This window comes from Gadus morhua, chromosome 4, assembly GCF_902167405.1.
Source record: "Gadus morhua chromosome 4, gadMor3.0, whole genome shotgun sequence".
Lineage (NCBI taxonomy): Eukaryota > Metazoa > Chordata > Actinopteri > Gadiformes > Gadidae > Gadus > Gadus morhua.
This window is the reverse complement of record NC_044051.1, coordinates 30,644,569-30,665,255: the sequence shown is the minus strand read 5'-3', so window position 1 is coordinate 30,665,255 and position 20,687 is coordinate 30,644,569. Positions and strand designations below refer to the sequence as shown.

The 20,687-nt window shown below is 44.0% G+C and overlaps 2 protein-coding genes across 3 annotated transcripts in view; both read left to right on the top strand.

Moving 5' to 3' along the window:
* The window catches only part of nck2b (NCK adaptor protein 2b), a 34,309-nt gene extending 23,488 nt beyond the window's left edge, over positions 1-10,821 (top strand). Inside the window, exons 3-4 of the mRNA XM_030353957.1 lie at positions 7,046-7,824; positions 8,673-10,821. Coding sequence (XP_030209817.1) covers positions 7,046-7,824; positions 8,673-8,867 — 974 coding nt within the window. The 3' untranslated portion in view covers positions 8,868-10,821. The remainder of the gene's footprint in view (positions 1-7,045; positions 7,825-8,672) is intronic.
* A 3,004-nt stretch (positions 10,822-13,825) lies between these two features.
* On the top strand, positions 13,826-18,993 carry otos2 (otospiralin 2). Of its 2 annotated transcripts, XM_030355676.1 has the most exons (4): positions 13,826-13,930; positions 14,456-14,537; positions 14,795-14,827; positions 16,669-18,993. In XM_030355676.1, exons 2-4 carry the CDS (start codon positions 14,465-14,467, stop codon positions 16,848-16,850), a joined length of 288 nt encoding a protein of 95 aa, XP_030211536.1. In that variant the 5' UTR covers positions 13,826-13,930; positions 14,456-14,464; the 3' UTR covers positions 16,851-18,993. The 2 variants fall into 2 exon arrangements, with proteins under 2 accessions (XP_030211536.1, XP_030211537.1); XM_030355677.1 differs by lacking the exon at positions 14,795-14,827 and having other exon boundaries at positions 13,827-13,930.
* Positions 18,994-20,687: the final 1,694 nt, after the last annotated feature.

Genomic DNA, 20,687 nt, shown 5'->3' with positions numbered 1-20,687 from the left:
CAGGTCAGCAACTGCACCGGCGTGTTTCCACCCATTGTTTATCAGCTTATTAATTTATTGCAGCATGCCTTGGAATAATCAGGGAATTAGGCCCCGTCCACACGAAGCCGATTTCATGGCGAAACCGCAAAGGTCTTGTACGGTTCGGCCTTCCGTCCACACAAAGCCGGCGAATCCGCTGACCGAAACCGCAAACTTCTGAAACCACCCTCGGAGGTGGTTTCAAATCTATCCGGTTTCGTTTTGGTTTTGTGTGGACGCCTGAAACCGACTGAAACCGCAAACCATGACGTCATCGCCCCACCCCTCGACCTCCTAGCCAATGGCTCTTAAGCCCGCGGAGTCTCAGAAATCACAACAAAAAAGATGATGGCGGACTACAAGCTTGTAATCGTTCTGCAGCATATCATGTCCCTTGTTGGGTTGCTAAGCCATTATTTATTGAGAATCTAGTTCGCCATCGTAGAAGAGCTGTTTGTTTGTGTTGTTAGTGGTTCGGGGGGCAGCCTTTATGCGCATGCTCGCCTCTTCTTCTTCTGGATTTGTGTACCAGAAGCAGCGCCCCTTATGGGCCTGGAATGTTTACTACAGCGTTTCTACAGATCTACCCGGTTTCGCTTGGCTTCGTCTTTACGGAGATACTTCGAAACCGGATAGATCGAAACCGTAACGGTTTCGCCCGTTTCGGCTTCGTGTGGACGGGGCCTTAGTTGTTGCCTTTCACCCAGCTCCCAAACGTCCCAATCGGGACGTTTGGGACGTTTTGGGACCCCAAAGTTGGTTAGAAAGCATCCCAACATTTCGCTTTTTTTATTGGTTGACTCATTTCGACCTAGTGACTGCATTTCCCTAATAATCCTATTGGCTGAGAGCCCAGCAGAGTCTTTTTGGAGTTATTTATTGGGGTGAGGGTTTAATTTGTTTTTGGTCTGTCAGGTGAGGGTTTCTCTACAGTGTTTTCTTTTCCTGTTAATCTCTCATAGTGCAAATGGAGCTGAGAATGGAGGCTGCTTTAATCCACTGTGGGCATTCAACCGGCTCCCTCCACCGTATTATCCCTGAGCTTAATGTCTGAACGGGTGCAGTTATGTTAACGAAGGTGGAAGTGTTTTATTTAGCCGTCAGGGTTGTAATCCCCGCCCTGGATTTCAACCGTGTCACTCTGAGAAACTGTGATTGTGCAGGGCTCCATTCATACATCTCTTGTTTTTAATGAGTTCACTCTTTAATCATTTAGTCCTGTGGCAAAGAATAATAGCAAAACATCCATCGCTGTTGACCGGAGTACACAGTGAGATGCCACGCTTAATTTGGCTGACGAGCAGCCAAGATATGTTGCCGTTGGTCGGGAGAAAATCCAAAATCGGAACTAACACATTCAACCCAAACTTAGTTTGTACTAAGTGTTGCTGCCTTAGTTTGCACACCACACTCGTTTTTCACGTGCCAAATGTTTTTCATAAACGTGTCTGTTCGTCACAGCAACACTCTGCTCGGTGAATCACAAATCACTGCTCCCGGTCCATATAAAAATCCGCCTGTCTGAATTGTTTTTGCTCTACTTTATTGAGACTCTTTTTCACCCAATCAACCCTGTGACCTGTGCTCTCCTAGCAGGAGATGCAACGCTGTTTCCATTAAGCCACACCGGGGGAAAAACGTAATGTCGAATATTTTTCTTTTAATGGCTGGCCATCTTTTCCGGGATATCTCAAGACAAGTTTTTTTGTGTTGTAAGTGGAATGTAGTTTACTACTTACATACATCAGTGTAAAAAAAACAGAAAAAACATTATGACTGCAAAGATGCTCTTAAAAATGTAGGCTGATAACTTACAAACCTTTCCCAGTCTGTTTTAGGATCAGGGGAAACGAGTGTGTGTGTGTGTGTGTGTGTGTGTGTGTGTGTGTGTGTGTGTGTGTGTGTGTGTGTGTGTGTGTGTGTGTGTGTGTGTGTGTGGGGGGGGGGGGGGGGGGGTGTACAGTATACCTGAAGCATCTAACTATCTCTAACTTTAGATTGAGGGCCTTTAGTTATCAGGCTACCCTGAGTGACTAATTTCCTGGCGTCCCAGTGTGTGTGTGGCAATTATCAACATTTCCCTTCCTTCGTGGTCTACCAATCGTGAATTAAACGGTCTCTTTGTTTGGGACTTACAGGTGTTTATGTCTCTCCACGGTCAGGGGGACGGCCGTCAGATGGCTCGTTCTCTGTCATTTGTTCCCAGAAGGTGTTGACCAGTGTTTGTACACTGGTTAGCTCATTACCATTCACACTGCATGATGCATGCTGTCACTGTTAACGTAGAGGGAGTTTACACTGTATGTGTGTGTGTGTGTGTGTGTGTGTGTGTGTGTGTGTGTGTGTGTGTGTGTGTGTGTGTGTGTGTGTGTGTGTGTGTGTGTGTGTGTGTGTATGTGCGGCTGCTGTATTGCACATGTGGGATGTGTACATCTGTTTGTATTGTTTGCTGTGCTGGCTCCACAACAGTGGAACAAGCTCCCTGCTGACATAAGGGCAACAGAAACATGATCAATCTTCTGCTGCGGACTGAAGACAAAATCTGCTCAGACTGCATCTTGACACATGAAAAAATATGCTAAGTGTTTATATTGTAGCACTTACAGCTGTTTGCTAATTTGATGAATTGTATGTATTGCATGATTCTTGCATCTTCGGTTTGTATCTTCATTGTTGAATGCATTTATTGTAGGCAGAGCTATGGGCCACTGGCATGTAATAGATGTAGAGATAACATGTCATCTCCTTGCAAAGAGATCTTTGAGCATGTGCTTCTGTGTGTGTGTGTGTGTGTGTGTGTGTGTGTGTGTGTGTGTGTGTGTGTGTGTGTGTGTGTGTGTGTGTGTGTGTGTGTGTGTGTATGTGTGTGCGCGCTCCCCGGGCCCCAGCCATGCGTTCTGCCGGCTTGTCAAAAGCGTCTCCTGCCTCGCCATTAAAAGCGCTGCTCACTCCGTTGCGATGGCAGTGCGCCTCATTTCCTGCGCAGTCTAAATATAGCCTTCCTCTCGCTTTTCTTTGCGTTGTGCTGAGGGGGGGATTGACTCGTCGTCTGAGATGCTGGTATTCCAGAGAGTTCTGGACTCAGGCCTCAAGGTTTCTTTGGTTTTGTTTACGTCCAATTTGAACAAGGTGTGGTTCTGATGCTGCTAAGATAGTTCATATTTTTTCGGCCTTCAGCCACAAATGTTCAATTCATTCAATTGTCTTCTTGTTGTAATGAAAACTATTTTTTAGCTACTTGAATTCTTCAATTCTACTTTCTGCGACACACAAATTTCATGTCAAAATATTCATTCTTATTGAATATAATAGTCATTTCTTATTTTATTTTTCAACCTGTTATTCGAAAACAGAATTGAAGAATGATTCCATGAGAGGAGCTGCATGAGGCCCACAGGGGTTCACCGTGGTTGAATTTAAATCAGTCCACAGTCTCAGTTGACAGTTAAACATGCAACCGCACGCAAGAGTAGGACCCTGCCATTCAAGGAACACTATTAGGCTGGCTTTTTTTCGAATGCTCTGTTCGAGGATATTTCATTTATGCTTGGTTAATGTTTTTTTATGGAACGATTAATCTCCTTATTTAGTAACATTTCCTGTTTACAAAATTGTTTTTTTTTCTGTTATTGCTTGAATTCCTGCTGTTCAGAAAATGCCAGTATATCGGCATGCTGCTCCTGCTTACAAGTATTTTAGCATCACATACACACACGCAAGACGCACGCACGCAGGCACACACGCAGGCACACACGCACGCACACACACACACACACACACACACACACACACACACACACACACACACACACACACACACACACACACACACACACACACACAAGCACACACACGTAGCCCATATGCCTCAGTAGGTAAGATGGTCAGTGAAGCCTCAAGATCATCCATAGGTGATCCCTGTTTCAAGCTTCAGAGCAGAGCCAAGAGGGAGAAAATGGATTTGTATGCTTTTCTATCGGGGAAGGGACTGCTCTTGACCTTCTCCTGCACCGGGAGACAGTGTTGAAGGACGTAGGGCGGTAGCAGAGTGCTTGCTGGGGTTCTCTGACCCACAGAGACTATTGTACCTCCAATTTTCTCTAATCGCCCTTCCAGCCCAAGGAGCCTAAACCTTGCTGGTATCCTAACCAGCAGGGGAGAGCCGGCTGGGCTTTCCTTCAATAAGGTGTAGTGTAGTGACGCGAATCAGCAGGGACCTCAGGATCTGATGTTGCAATATCATATGTATTGTGTTTCTGAAAATATTATATACGATATTACGATTTATCTTTTTGGGATTTACTTGCAATGAAAAGCTATGTGCGGAAAGCATTCAAATGTGTTTATTATATTATTAAAATGCTTACTTTTACCGTTAATTCGCCTCCGCTAGGATAGCATTGCCGTATAATCTTAAAAACAATAACCTGGTGGTACAAGAAAGAACTCCCCACAATTAGCAACCTGTTGTATGCTAACCTCTATGCTTACTTTCTAATGATCCCTAAAATAGACATTTGTTTATGTGGTACCATCACTACTGAACAAAAAATAAATAAATAATAATAATTGTAGTTTTCAATAACCAAAATGTCAAGATTAGATTAGAATCGCCAATTGTTTTATGCATGATGCAACAAAACGCAATCAGCTTCCAACCAGATTATAGAAATTATCTTTTGAAAGTTACGGTGTATTTATGTATGGGTGAGTCGGTATAAATAGTATGTGAATACGACTTGGTAAAAACAAGGCATGTCCAATTATGGTAGTACAATACCGTAGATAAACGGCTAAACGCAGAACTGTTCTGCCCTAATCGGGCTATCAGTGTCTTTGTACCGAACGGCCTAGAGAACTCAAATCATTGACCAGTAGTGGAAAGCTCCAAATATGCGCCCTACATAGCATCTGAATGTATTTCCGTCCAGGCCCATTGTAAAAAGAGTGAGGAGAGGATGACAATCTCACCAGGGGCTTGTTGTGGAGTGGTTCAAAAGGTCCCAGTTTTCCATGGCTCAAAGCCGCAAGACATCTCCATCTGCAGTCTCTAAGGCAAACAACATCCAATCTCTTCCTGTTTTGGTCTCGGTCCCTATCCTCATTCCCAGGCATTCCCCGCTCATGAGGGAACGCTCAGAATGGGGGGAAATTCGAAATGTGCGTATGTCGTGAGAGAGGCGGCGGGACTTCCGACCCATGCTTACCCGTTTCAGTCACATGGGTTTAGCCCTGAGAGGCCAGAGAGAGAGAGGGAGGCTCTTCCGATAAGAAGGATGATTGGTTTCTGTCAGGTGTTTTGTATAGTGCGTTGTTAAGTTATTATTCCAAAAACTTGATCATTATAACTTTGTTCTCATCTGGTCATATTCTTGCTTGGTGGACCGTTATCTGATGTAAAAAGCTCATAGAAAGCAGGAGAGCTGAAATAGGTTTTTGGTAGATTGAATACGTGTTAAAACTCACGGTATGGTCGCTCAAACTCCCATAATGGTGAGAGGAATTATTGTCTTTTGCCTAAGTGATTACCTACAGCAAACCCAAGAAACCACACCTGTAGAACGGTGTAGATCAGCCAAAACGTATCGGTTCTGGTAACATTGTGTCAAATGCAGATGGTGAAGAAGACAACGATAGAAAAAACACCTTCGCGTTTCACATAGAGGACTTTCATGTGGAAATGTGGCAAGAGCCATCACTTAGACAAAGGAAACCTCTGCGGTCCCAAAGTGCTTTATTTAATATATATATTATATTCATATACATCGTAAAGTTTACCAAAGCCAACCATTGCTTTAATTATTTTAGTTTATTAGGCATCTATGCATGGCTCTATTATCAGTAATCATCATGTTTATCTCGACAGTGATCATAGGTTTTCATTTTCTGTGCATGTCAACTAGCAATGGCAGATTTGTTTTCTGTAGCTGAGAAAAGGGGGGTGTCAGAAACATCTGCTTATTTGTATTACTAGCACACAGTCACCAGAAAATAACTGTTGAAAGCACTGTGAGGGATTCACTTGGCTAGGTCAGGTAGCTGCGCAATTAGTATTCCTGCCACGACGGGAGCATTAACATTGCTAATCAATACCTAGCTTGGCTGCTAGCCTCTGCTGCCCTGATGAAGGTGCTTTCCGCTTATTAGCCCTCCAGTGCTTCTTCACAGCCAAATAACGACTCACTTAGTGTTGAATGGGCTTTAGCCGATTTGGTTTAGATCGCTCAGACGCTATGGGTGGTGTTGTACTTTCACCTTCTCTGCAGCAGAATTACTGCTGTCTGTGTTGAGCCAGCCTAAATTGGAAAAACAAAAGGTTTCAACCCTTAAAAAAGCAGGCCTTGCTATAAAAAAAGAAAAAAACATTCTCCAAGCTGCTGCAAATTCAGAGCAACAAACTTAGATTCCTGCAGCCTAAAGCCTCATTTACACAAAAGCAAAGTGAATTTCACTTCTCGTTACTCACAAAGAACCGCAAGCGTTTACTCACGCGAGGAACAAGGGCCTTACTGCTTGTAACTGCCACAGTTTCTTTCCGCCAACCATGGATAAGATGACCGTCATTGTGTCTCCGTACTTGTTATGGAAGTCCTAGAGATTTCTGAGAATCCAATGCAGTTGTGTCTTGGTTCATTACACCATCCGGAGGCACCAGGGCCGGCTCGAGACATTTTGGGGCCCTACGCGAGATGAGGATTTGGGCGTCAATCAATACTGCGAATTTCTCATACGGTAAAAATATGGAAAAAATACATTAAACACCACAGTGGTTTCAAAATAATATATAGATACAAATGACTATAAATTCAAATTACTTCTCAAACAAAGTATTATACTTATATTAAACAAACTCGTGCCACTTGGACCAAATTAATGATTGAATGACTGAATTACAAAGTTTTTTGGGGTTACGTTTCAAAATCATGCTCTCTACTGCTCGTTTCTACTCTCTCTTTACAAATCCTACCTACATTTAACCTTTAACCTAAACCCCTCTTTTTCTCTCTTTCTGCCTCCCTCCCAGGCCTGGGGAGGACCAAGAGGAAGACGGGTGCGCGGGACGCCTCGCCCACACCCAGCAGTGACTCTGAGTGCCCCCCCAATGGCAGCGGTGGCGGCGGCGGTGGGGCGGAGCGGCTCTACGACCTGGCCGTGCCGGCGCTGGTCAAGTTCGCCTACGCGGCCGAGCGCGAGGACGAGCTCAGCCTGGTGAAGGGCTCCCGGGTGGTCGTCATGGAGAAGTGCAGCGACGGCTGGTGGCGGGGCAGCGCCGCTGGCCAGATGGGCTGGTTCCCGTCCAACTACGTGCTGGAGGAAGGCGACGGGGAGGAGCTGATGCCGGGGGGAGGGGATTATCATGGCGTGGGTGGGGCTCCGGCGGTTGTGGTTTCGAACGGCCAATCGGGAGGCGGCGACGACGATGGCGGCAGGGTCTTCCACGCAGTGCAGACCCTTTACCCTTTCAGCTCGGTGACGGACGAAGAGCTAAACTTCGACAAGGGCGAGGTGATGGAGGTGGTGGAGAAGCCCGACGACGACCCCGAGTGGTGGCGTTGCCGCAACGCCCGGGGCCTGGTGGGCCTGGTGCCCCGGAACTACGTGGTGGTGCTCAGCGACGTGCCCCTGAACCCCGCCCCCGTCCCCCTAGGCTCCTCCCCATCGCTCTGCGTGGGCGCAACCAGTTCTGGCCGGTTCCCCGGGAGGGACTGGTACTACGGCGGCGTGACCCGGGTGCAGGCAGAGGGCGCCCTGAATGAGCGGGGGCTGGAGGGGGACTTCCTGGTCCGGGACAGCGAGTCGTCGGTGAGTAGCTGTGGTCGAGCCCCGGAAGTAACCTTGACGTCGGCATTCGGTCGATGAGTACGCATGATTATATGTGTGCAGCTCAATGCCCCTGCATGCATGTGTGTTTTAGGATTCTTCTAATCATCTCCTTGTGTTGTTTGACGTACGCTTTCATTACAATTACATTAGCCAACATGGGATCATTCATAATAATGCATTATCTCAGATTTAGTGTTTTTGGTCTGGCCCACATGGATCCTATTTTGAAACAGGTCGTCTCGGAATAATGCAAGGACTAGACCTTTCTTGCGATGTGTTGGCTCCCCCTGCTGGATTGTGCTAAAATATGGTAATGCACCTTCTGTGTACCATACAAATTGGTTTTGACGTCTTTTCCCACCAATTCACGAAATGTATGTTGATACTAATATTGAACTTTAAAAAAGGTGAACCGGATTCCTGTTCTATCTGGACATTTTATCAAACTCTATTTATTCAAAGACATATGTTTTTTAGAAGCTTGCATTAATGAGAAGGCAGCAGTTCGGCACCTTGCTCAAGGTTACCTACAGGAACCCAGGTCCTTTCATTTTGAAGTCAAACACCCTTACCAACTAGACGATCCTGCCTCCTAATTTATGAAGATAATAGTAAATACAAGCAGTTGATCAACAGTATGGACCCACAACTTAACAGCATCTACATCCCTTCCTCTTTCAAAATCCTCCCCGCCTTTTTCTCACTCTCCCACTCCCATCCTCCCTATCTCTCTCTCTCCCCCCAATTCCTTCACTCCCCTTCCCAACCTCCCGCACTCTCTCTCCCTCCCCACCTCCCTCTCCCTCGATCTCCCTCCCTCTCCCCAGCCAAACGACTTCTCGGTGTCCCTCAAAGCGGCCGGCAAGAACAAGCACTTCAGGGTGCAGACGGTGGAGGGCGTGTTCTGCATTGGCCAGCGCCGCTTCTCCTCCATGGATGAGCTGGTGGAGCACTACAAGAAGGCCCCCATCTTCACCGGTGAGCAGGGGGACCGCCTCTACTTGCTGAGACCACTGCACTGACCCCCTGGCCGTTGGACACCCCCCGTGCATGGGACACATGCGCTCGATACGGCGCTAGGCTAACATACGGTACGCTACGCTAACTTGCGGTATGCTAGGCTAATGTACTTTATGCTAACGTATCCTACGCTTACGTACAGTAAGCTAACGTATGGTACGCTAACGTACGGTATGCTAACGTACAGTAAGCTACGATTACATACGCAAGGCTAACTTACGCTACAGGACTTCGAGAGTATGGGGGGGAACAACCCATCGTTATGGCCGTACGCACTGGTAAGCTGTATAGTTCGGTACATAAGGCCCGATCGTAGGCCTGGCGACAGGTTCTATAGGGATCGCCATGGAGCGGGTTGGAGATGGAGTGGAGGTGTTGGCGTGGGTGGTCGTCTTCACTTCCTGTATGGCAAATTGAGGCAAAAAGGAAAAACCCCACCAAAGAGAGAAGGTGGGTCCACAAAGGGGGGCTAGGGGGGGTTGACGAGGCACTGAAGGATCCCCCCCCCACACACCCAGGGTGGTACTTCTGACAACCATCCATCCTGTCTGTCCTATCAAAACGTCCCAAAAGGGTACCACCTGAACAGTCACTTCAAGACTTTCACCTATCTTTTTAATACACTTGCTTCGTTTCCTCGCGTCACCAGTCGCATCCCTACTGTTGACTTCATCCCTACTTTGAAACGAGGATACCCGCTTTACTTAAATGTTTGAGTCAGGACGAGCCTGAACACACACTGGAGAGATGCCACACAACAGTTTTGCATGGAGACTTCGTCGCCAGCACTGTCTGGCATGTTGTCATTCAAATCTGGTTCAGGAACAAGGAACACGAACACACAAAGAACATTATATCACTGGTATCACATGTATGATGATTGAATGAATGAGTGAAAGGAGTATTAACCATGCACGAAAGGAGAGGGTTCACCCTTGAGTTCGGTGAAACGGATCATTCATCGAGCTGGCTTGAATGTTTCTAGGCATACAGTGCTACCAAAAGTGCTGTTTGTTAACGTACACATGCGCATGAGCCAGAGAAAGAGCCTGAAATGGCGGGCTCAGTCTGCTGAGTCATGGGCGGTGGGGTTTGAAACCCGCGAGAGACATGACACAGCATTTCAGTTTAAAGAGCCTGTGTTTAAATTGTAAAATAAGGAGAATCCTGTATGAGTTTTATCGGCTGTGCTGTTTGTAACGGGAGGGGAAATAAAGCCGCACAAATATAGTTTAAGCAGGTCAGCGGGACAGGTTAAATTGCTATAACAGATGCTGCCAGTAAGTAACAGGTACATCAGGAAGAGAGCTCAACAATTGCCAAGTTCAAACCTCTTTATATCCGACAATGGCTCTTCTATATGAAATGCCTGAAATGTAGGCCGTGGATGAAATAAATGATCACCTTTTCCCTGGAGGCTGCTCACGTTTGTTTGTGTATTTCGAGAGCCAGGATTATTTTACCGCTGAAGACACTGGAACAATGTGGAGGTTAAGGTTGGTGTTACCGCTTTTGAAAAGAAAAACGACTTGTATTCTCACATGGATACGTAAAAGTATTAAGATGCACACTTTTTAATAAGGTTCGATATTCGATACACATGGCGTTTATTCACAGCTCACATTATCGAAATCATGAAGGGAATATTCCTGTACAACTTCCCCAACTTCCTTATCATTTCAAATAACTGTTTTCGGTTCATCTTTTTGGTTTTTCACTGCTTTTATTGTTTATCTTGAGTTATTTCTAAGATGTCTTAAAGTTTTAGAGCAACGTTATTTAAATGTCATTACCACTGAGAGTGTCTATTTAAAAAAAGCAAAAAAAGCAAATGGCAGAACACAAAGCTGTTTGACATGTAGACGCAGTGGGAAAGTAGAACTGTACTGTACCAATGAATTTGATGTGTGAGTAAGGATACTTTCATCAGATTAAAAGCTTTCCGAAAAGAACAAATGCCTTGTAATTGTCTTTTGAATATATTTAAAACGTGTCCTATTGGTTCCTGATGTTATCTTTCTATTTATTGGAATGAACCAGAATAACAGGAAATAAGTAGTGGAGTATTGAACTGTCACAGAGGGCTAATCATAGTGTTATTATCACACGTAATAGAGTGAGTATACCAGAGAACTCATGAAGCCTTTCAATTCACCCAATTTGATTTGAACAGCAGCCTACGTAAATATACCAACAATTACAGGGACAAACCGACATCGATGGCGGCAATGTATTGTGGTCTTTTGGGGTATCATTTTATTTTCTCTTCGGCTACAATGGATCATTTTGTCTCCTGTTTGTGTTTCCAGCTAAACCTGATCCATATGTTAACAGTTCCGTCGTAGACCAGCAGATTGCAGCATTGGAGTACAATAAAATGTATTATGCCGATCATCGTGGCTTGCCCTGTCTGACTGGTACTTGCAGGCCTGCATTAACTGCCATTGGGCCCTGGGGCTGAGGTTGTTCGTAGGCCCCCTGAGAGGGGATCTTACAATGAAGATGTGTAAATTATTTTCAGACATTTTGCCGTTGTCGACGGGGGGGTGGGGGGGGGTTAGGTAACTGGCGGTGTCAAGTGGCCACTGGGCCCAGCTACTGGTTAAGCTAGTGGCCCCCTTTTATATTGGCTTATGATAGGCCTCTGGTCTTTGTAAGCCCAAAACCAAAAAATCTCATTGTCTTGGGCCTACGCCGATCGGGGGTCCTATCATGAGCCAGTATTTATTTTTTTCTGCAGCTCATGATTGGCCCCCCAGTCGTAGGTCCTGGGGCTTCAGCCCAGGTAGGCCCGTGCATTAAGGCGGCCTTGGGTACTTGGGCCGCAAATGATGTCTGTACATCAGCTTATGATCCCCCTAGGAACGGGAGGGACGTTTCCCCCCCCCCCCCCCCCCCCCCCCCCCACACACACACACAAGTGTTTTTTTTAAGGTTTTCAAATTCAAAATTTCTTATCAAATGACCATGTTCTGTCTCGCAGGTGTCAGAGATTAATATTGGGTTAGAAAAATCTACATAATACCTGAAAGCTACATAAAAAAAGGATACATACAGGTATTTCATTGCAAGCTAGGACTGACCTGAAAGGAATTAAATGTAGAAAGATTTTGCATTGTGACATATTTAGCTGGAGAACCCCTCCCTCCAACCCACTTATAGCCCCCACCTTAATGATTATTCCTACCCCTTGTGTACTGTATATCCATGGTGGGTGTGTGTGTGTGTGTGTGTGTGTGTGTGTGTGTGTGTGTGTGTGTGTGTGTGTGTGTGTGTGTGTGTGTGTGTGTGTGTGTGTGTGTGTGTGTGTGTGTATTATGTGTATAAGCCTTATTTTGCATACAGCCCAGATTAGTCTTCATCCCTGCAAGGTAAACAAATGGAGCCAAGCCTATTTAAGCCACTCTCCAGCGTCTGTGAAAGGCAGTGTAAAAACAGGCCTTTGTTGTTGGTCAGAATATAGACCCATTAGGTCAGTGGCCTGTGGTGGAGGCTGAGGCGTGGTGCACCATCTATAGCCCGGCATATATATATACACTACCGTTCAAAAGTTTGAGGTCACCCAGACAATATCATGTTTTCCATGAAAACTCACTTTTATTTAAGTTTTCAGCAAAATGGCTCAAGGTTTTCCGAATCACCAATTAGCCTTTTAACATGATTATTTAAACCATGTGTCATTAGAACAAAGGAGTGATGGTTACTGGAAACGGGCCTCTGTACACCTATGTAGATATTCGACTCAAACACAGCCGTTTCCAGCTAGAATAGTCGTTTACCAAATTAACACTAAGTAATTTACCACTTGAACAATGTCTAGGCTGTTTGTTTGATTAATTTAATGTTCTCTTCAATGAAAAAAAACTGTGCTCTTCTCTCAAAAAATAAGGCCATTTCTAAGTGACCCCACACTTTTGAATGGTGTATCTATATATATATATTGCTACAGGTCGGATTCAGAACCCTGGAGCCAACACTGAACCGGATTGAATACATGTGTTCTGAGCCCGCAGGTAAAGAAAATAAGATGCATCGGAGCTGTGATATATAGCGATATAGGGGGAGCGTAGACCTTAAAATAGCGCTGTCCTTGGTGCTCGTGTTTTTTAGGGTGCCATAAAGTACGCTAAGACTGGCTTTTTGACAAGTTGAGAAGCCTTTGGAAACTGGTTTATTTGGAAGTCAACCTCAAATTGTAATGCAAGTCATTTGGTTTCTCGGCTGGCTGGGTGGCTGGCTGTCTCTGTCCCTTTCTCCGTCCATCTGTCAGTCGGTCCCTCTGTCTCTGTATCCGTCTCTGTTGCTGTGTGTGTGTCTCTGTATCTGTCTATGTTGCTGTGTGCGTTTGTGTGTGCGTCTCTCTCTTTCTCTATCTGTCATAATTGCACGTATGTATGTATGTTAATATATATGAGTTAAATATGTATATGTATATATAGATATGAATATATCTATATATATAGATATCTCCGTCCCCTCACTCAAAGCAAGCAGGTTTAGCATTCATTTATATAAACAACTTTGAGCTAACGTTGGAAAGTGACATTTCCCTGGCAGTTTTCTTTACTCTACCACCTGTTACAGCAAGATGTTGATATAGGTTACTCTTGATGTGCCTGCGTGCCCCCCACGGTAATGCTCCACATGACGGCCACTTTCACTTTTAGATTTTGTTTCATATTCAACCTAAGATTAAAAACCACAGGCTCCAATCTGTTCCAGGTCGCCCTCTGAATTGAACATTCAGCGTGTGTGTCCTCAATGTTGTCACAGTTTCGGAAAGTAGGCCACGAGTTCCGAAAAACAACCTTCCATTCAGGCCTACAGCTGACCTTACGACCTCATACATCAGCCTGGTATCGCATAGAGACCAGATGAGGCATGTCTCAGCTGGGTGAGTAAAGGGGGGGGTTAAGGTGCTGGTTTAGCCCCTGCCCCCCCCCCGACCCACCCACCATAAGATGCGTAGGACCCTTTATTCCAACACAGTAAGACCCTCACACACAGATACACAGCACCGCCAACCCTCTCTCCAGATCTCAACGTCTCGGGATCATCACTTCAGGTACGGAGCCTCAAAGCCTCATTAGAACATCGATAGGTTATAGATATCTCAATGTGTTGCCTGACCTATGGTTTGAAATGGATTCATGTGTCAGTGTTTTGTCTGCATACTGCTTTGGGGAGTTTTCAGCTTTGACTTCTACATTAAAGGTAGCTCTATTGGCGTGCCAGAGAAATCGATAGTAACTTAATGAGCATGTATATAAATATATGGACTGTTAAGCCCTCTGAGACTGTACCTGTGATTAAGGGCTATGCAAATTTAATTGAAATTTAAATGTATGAGAGTTCACTGTAATTCACTCTGGGTACGTTACTACTGTATTGTACTCTATTGTACTCTACTCTATACTATTTATTATGCTCTATTCTTCCTCTACTGTACTATATTTGATCTTATTCTAATCTATTCTCCTCTAATACCTTACTCTACTGTTTGATTGTTCTCCACTCCTCTCCCATACTACTCTACTGTATTCTATTCATCTGCTCGGTGTGTAATGTGTGCTGGGTACCTGGGAGCCAGTTAGGAGCCATGACCCTACAGAGACCTACCCTTCTGCTGCTGGCTGGCCTGCTGGTCCCTCTGATCCTGGCAGCCCCCACAGGTGAGAGAGAGAGAGAGAGAGAGAGAGAGAGAGAGAGAGAGAGAGAGAGAGAGAGAGAGAGAGAGAGAGAGAGAGAGAGAGAGAGAGAGAGAGAGAGAGGTCTGCTTTCCAGAAATAACCGCAGAAAGATGTAGAAGTGTGTTTTGCAGTTTTGCAGAAGAAAAGAGATGTCTTTTTCTGTGTTTTATGCAAGTTGGCACATCTCTCTCTCTCTCTCTCTCTCTCTCTCTCTCTCTCTCTTGCTCTCTTTTATGTAGGTACAAAGAAGGTCGGAGCTGAGGACGACATGGGTGGGTGTTGATACAAGATATAAGTGCATACATTAGCTTTCATTGTCATAACAAGGCCGAAACTATATTGTATAAAGACTACTTGCATAACCCTCTTTATTATGGTTTCTGTCAAGGTACATTTCACATTCAACAGATAGTCTATCAAATAATGATAACAACAATGATATATTACAGGAATCCAATAAATGAATGCACTTCATATTTAGCTCAAAGGGTGGGTTTCTGGGATATCTGATGTGAAACAATTTCTCGACATATTGGCCTGTTTATTAACACATCATACGCATGACATACGCATTAAAAAAGTAAGTTGATGGAGGATCGCAAGCTCAAAAGACCTTGCACCCATGACAAGGGCAAGGTGGCCGAGCTAATTACGTTGAACATGTGTGGACATGACGCAGCCTCAAAGGGACACAAGATCTGTCGTATGAGAGCCATCTTTGCCAAACTTTTGTTAGTGTACAACATTAATCTACATGAAAAACGGATCCTCCATCACATATCACTCGTTCCTGCATTCCTTAGTTATTCAGTCCATCGTTCCTGCCCTCTTTACATTCAAGTCAATTCCAAACTGTTTGGATTTGATTAACCATAATCACATTCCAATCAATATGCAACCAGGGACTGCACAGGATTTAAATAAAAATGAACCCTCTGTGATCTTGTAGGGTCTGCCCGCGGTCTGTGGTGACATGTCGGGCATAGCGATGATGTTTATAGGACGTTTCTTCGAATCGCTACTAAACTTTAAAGAAGATGTTGATAATGAACGGGGAAAATAAATATCTGAGGTCACCTATTAGAACCAACTTGGTCTCACAGGAATCCGGGATAAGACCAGGGACGCCTAACTCAAAATCCGTGGAATCCTCACGGCAACACGTCAATTTTCGTGATATGGCCACGGATTTTGCTCCAATGCAAGTTAATGAAACTCATATTCCATGGTACACACACAGATCCCCGTTTAAAAGTATATATATTTATTTATTATATACGGAGGCCACCAGACCTCCCTCGAAGCAACGATAATGGTCTATTAAATTCAAGATGGGTGCATGGGCAAGAACAGGGATATAGTGCCACATGTCAATATGAATTTCATTCATATATATATATATATATATACGGTATGCTCATTTCACGGATCCCTGTGAGACCAGGTTGACTCGGTCGTTAAGACGGGGATCTGTGTGTGTGTGCCATGGAATATGAGTGTCATTAACTATCATTGGAGCAAATTCCGTTGGCATTTCACACTTTAAGTGATTCCGTGAGGCCACCACGGATTTTGAGTTAAGGGCCTGTGGTCGACTCGGTCGTTGATGCGGGGATCTGTGTGTGTGCCACGGAATATGAGTGTCATGAACTTGCATTTCCCTGAGGATTCCACATATTTTGAGTTAAGCGTCCGTGGTCATCATTTCACAGATTCCTGTGAGACCAGGTTGATTAGAACAGATACAAACGTCCACACAAACAGTTCAAACTGACGGAATTATTGTAAAAAAAAAATTAGAGGCCTGTATGAAAGTCTTTTGAAGTGATTGAATAGTTCATTATGTGACAAAGACTTGACAAAGATATTCTCCAACCAAATAATCGTATGGTTTAAATGGAACTGCGGCAGACAGGGAGGGGATTGCTAATAGGCCTGTGGTTGCCCTCATTACAATGTGATATCAACCCATCAAATAAATGACCTCTTTACTAATCATCATCTCCATCCGTCAACAGTTGGCACAATGCATACAGCTTGATTGATTTACTTTCTTAAAAAAACATACTTGCTTTAAAAAGCGAAATCGCCTGTTTGATTTAATTTCTTCCAGGTGTGAGAGTCAAGCGCAACCTTCCCAACTGGGGGATGAGCGCATCCGACTTCTTCGGCTGGGTGGAGGAGCTCCGGAGAACCGGCGGCTACGAGAGGATGGACGAGCTGGCCAAGACGTTCTGGGCTCACTTCCCGTCCGCCAACGGCCTCGGCTACGGAGCCCATGAGCAAGACGAGTAGAATAGGAGAGAGAAAGAGAGAGGGAGAGGGATTCTTGGCTCTCAGGTTGTTGAAAATACACTGTCGTAAATTTTGTGGATTAACTTCCTTAGGGACCCCATGTAGGCCTATTTCATATTTTTTTATTTTTTTTTTTCCCACCGTCTATTTTGCATTGCATATCATTTCTATTATTAAACCTTGGAAAGCTCAAATCTGAATAGTTTTTGTTTAAACTGAACAGAATTGTGTTTTTTTCTTACTGCAACAAAAACTCTGCTTTGTTATTTCCAGCAATGGGTGGTGGTTGATTGGAAAACAGTTGGATGGGGTTTATTGATTATTCAGTTGTCTTCTACATTTTGCAAATGCTACATGAGGTCTATCGTATCGTCGTATTGTTGATAGAATCACCCATTGTGGTGTTTGTCTCTAGACTATTATCTTGTCAAGCTGTGTCCTGACTGGCAACCCAGTAACATGGACAAATAAATAAACAATGGCACCACAGGTGGGATGTAAAAAAAAACATTGCGACAAACAAGCATGAATCAATCACTAAGCATTCTTACATCACACAATCACATTTACCTTTCTCACCATTCCTTCTACTTTGAAGGATAAAAGTGCTTCTGCTTTATAACGATTCCATATCAAAACCCCTGAACAGGATTTAACAGACTATGTGTGCTCAAGGAGCCCCATCCAGCTACAGTTTCCCTCCTCTGGAAGGTTGGAGGACAGCTATGACCCCCTGCTGTATCTTGGAAAATGGCAAGATTTTGAGCGTTGAGTCCCCTATCAGAGGCAGAGCTGATAGCAACTCTACCCATACCTAGGAAGACTTTGAAGAAAGGTTTCTCTCTGTGAGTGACGACGCATGTACAAGAAGAGGGTAAGAGTACCCGGGACTTGGCCTTCATGTAATATACATAGTGCCGGCAATTGGAACCTACCATGCCAGAGGAGACGGTCCTAAAACTCATCCTCAAAAATAGCTTATCTTAGCTTATCCAGACTGTGGATTTGCTGGCACGGTTGGGACAGCAGCTAGCAAAGGATAGACAAAATTAATTATTTCGTTTTTAGTATGATCAACGGAAAAGCCGAACAAACAAGGGGCTCCATGAAAACCCCCCATCTTATCCCCCTTGGCCAAACCCTTGGACCAACTATACACAGGTTTATTATTGGAGGTGTAAGGGTAGTCATGCTTGAGCTACTGGTGTGACAGTAGCTGAAAGTAGAGGGGGTAGACTGGTTACCGGAAGGTTGCAAGTTCGATTCCCGGCTCCTCCTAGCGAGTGTCGAGGTGTCCCTGAACAAGACACCTCACCCTGACTGCTCCCGACGAGCTGGCTGTCGCCCTGCGTGGTTTTCTCTGCCGTTAGTGTGTGAATGAGCGAACTACAATCCGCTTTAGCCCATTAATGATCTCTGTACTTATGTTTCCTTGGTCTAACCAATCAAAGGTATCTTTGTCATACTCAGCATGGTCACATTTTATGTTGTAGGAAACGGTGGAGATAATGCTTCCTCCAACACTTTCAGGTATGATGTTGAAGTCACCAGTGCCTACACTGTCTGAGGAAGCTTTCCTCTTTTAACATAGACAAGACCATGATGTCTTTGTTTTATTGTGCTTTTATTGAGTCAATTTTAACATTTTCCTTAGGATCATGGTTTGGAAACATATCTTTAAAAAATAAGAATTCCCTCAACAAGACTGTAAAATGGTCCGTTAAGTTGATTGGTGAGCCACAGCCGAACATGGATGCCCAGTTACAGAGGTTATCGAAATCCGTTCAAAATGATAGCACCCACCCTTTAAACAGTGCATTTCAGCTGCTTCCCTCCAGACAGAGGCTCAAAGTTCCCAAAAGCAGAACAAACCGCTACAGGAACAGTTTTGTTCCTGCAGCCATTATCTTTACGAATAAATTGTTGCAGCGCCACTAGTGGTGCATAACTTTGTTGCCCTTTCTGATGTACTGAGCACCTCTGTGATTTTTGTCTGCGTGTCTCTCTTGTCTTCTGTATTTTTGTTGTGTCCTTTTTTTTATTTTTTTTTTATACTGTGTATGCTAAGTGTGTGAACGCCCTTTTCTTGCCCTGCAAACCAAATTTACCCACGGGTATGAATAAAGCAACCTTGAACCTTGAACCTTGAAGGATTTGGAGAGCTACCAAATCCAGAATATTTGTATTTCAGTTGTAAAGGTTCACCTATTATGAACAAATTTGGTTGATTTAGTTTAGAATTACAAACTGGAATGCTTATTTAAACATGTAATAACCGTTGTGCTATCTGTGCCTTTGGTCCTGTTGAGAGCGGGTATGCGGCATTATGGGCTGACTGAGAATAAAGAATTTACAAATAATTGCGGAGAAAACGTTACTTTACAGGCACAAATATTGACCTGTCAAGATGGAGTGGCTCTTACTCTGTAGGCCATCCTGCTCCTTCAACCACCCTGTTTGATCGAAGCCACAGTACATTGGATTCACATGTATAGTATGTAACATGTTATCCATCTAAAATCTGAAGACTGAGTCTGATGAGATGCTGATGGCTGTGATGTCTTTAATTGAAAGCATGCAATATTTGATATTCTTCTGGTGAAGGGACAATAATGTACGGTCAAATTTATGCTAAAATAGCTTTGTCAATGCTATGGATGTAGGTGGGTCCCCAAGAAAAGAAAAATTGAAATATGAAAATACAAAAAAAAAGAACGAAGTCCCTGTGCACAGCCTTTTGATTCTCAGGTGCTGGTGATGTGCAGTCACCAATAGTATATCAAGGCAAAGAAGTGTAAAATCACCGCACACTGGTATATGCTGATAAGCTGTTTATTTTGTGAACGACGCGTTTCGCTGTTGCTTCGTCAGGTTCACTCTTCAAATTCACATGACACGACTGGTGATTTAGGTGATTTACAGGGTCACATGACCTCACCAATTAGTGCAATACAACACCAAATCAAAACTCCAAGCTCAAATACAATACAGTCCAAGGCATCACAAAAAAGAATGTTCACATAAGATGCATCCAAGGTTCACATATCAATAACAATGTCAAAGTTAAAGCACATATACGATTAAGCTGTCACAAGGATAGGCTACACTAAATATCAGGCTCACATATCATAAATGGCAATGTGAAAATGTAGATGCTAAAACACCAGAAGATTTAAACTTTCACAAAAAAAAAAAAAAAAAAAAGAAATCCTGTAATTCTTTGAGGCCATTGGGTTCCAATTTGTGTAATTCATTTATCCAGTAGGCCTCTCTCCTTCTAGGTTGTTCAATCAAGTTGCCCCCTCTTGGGCTGGGTAGCACTCGCTTTATGCCAATGAATTTTAGGGAGGTGGCTGGTCCATGGTTCTTTTCTTTATAATGTCTGGCAATGGCGTAATCGATATTGCCATTTTTTATTGCCCCTTTATGTTCTTCCATTCTCAGGTTTAAATTATGTTTAGATTCACCGATGTATATCAACCCACACGTGCATTTAAGCATGCATACCACATGTGTCTAGACAATTACTGAATTATTTTATGTGATATTTCTTGTCTGAGTGTGGGTGACTAAATGTTTTTGTGTTAAATGTATGTGAACAATGTGCACATTTCCCACATCTATAATTTCCATATACTTGTTGAGCAAGCCATTTAGTCTTTGGGGTTTCAATGTATGTAGAGCTCACCACCATATCCCTAATATTCTTTCCTCTTTTAAAACATAAGCGAGGTTTCAGTGCCGATAAATGATTTGGACTGGGGTCACATTCTAAAAGTTTCCAATGCTTATTGACAATTTTTTTGACCTGCTTTGTGAAGTATGTGAAGTATTCAG

Coding starts and splice junctions, on each gene's coding strand:
- otos2 (XM_030355676.1), top strand. CDS start 14,465: ATGACCCTACAGAGACCTACCCTTCTGCTGCTGGCTGGCCTGCTGGTC. Junction 14,538..14,794: donor GATCCTGGCAGCCCCCACAG/GTGAGAGAGAGA, acceptor TCTTTTATGTAG/GTACAAAGAAGGTCGGAGCT. Junction 14,828..16,668: donor CGGAGCTGAGGACGACATGG/GTGGGTGTTGAT, acceptor AATTTCTTCCAG/GTGTGAGAGTCAAGCGCAAC.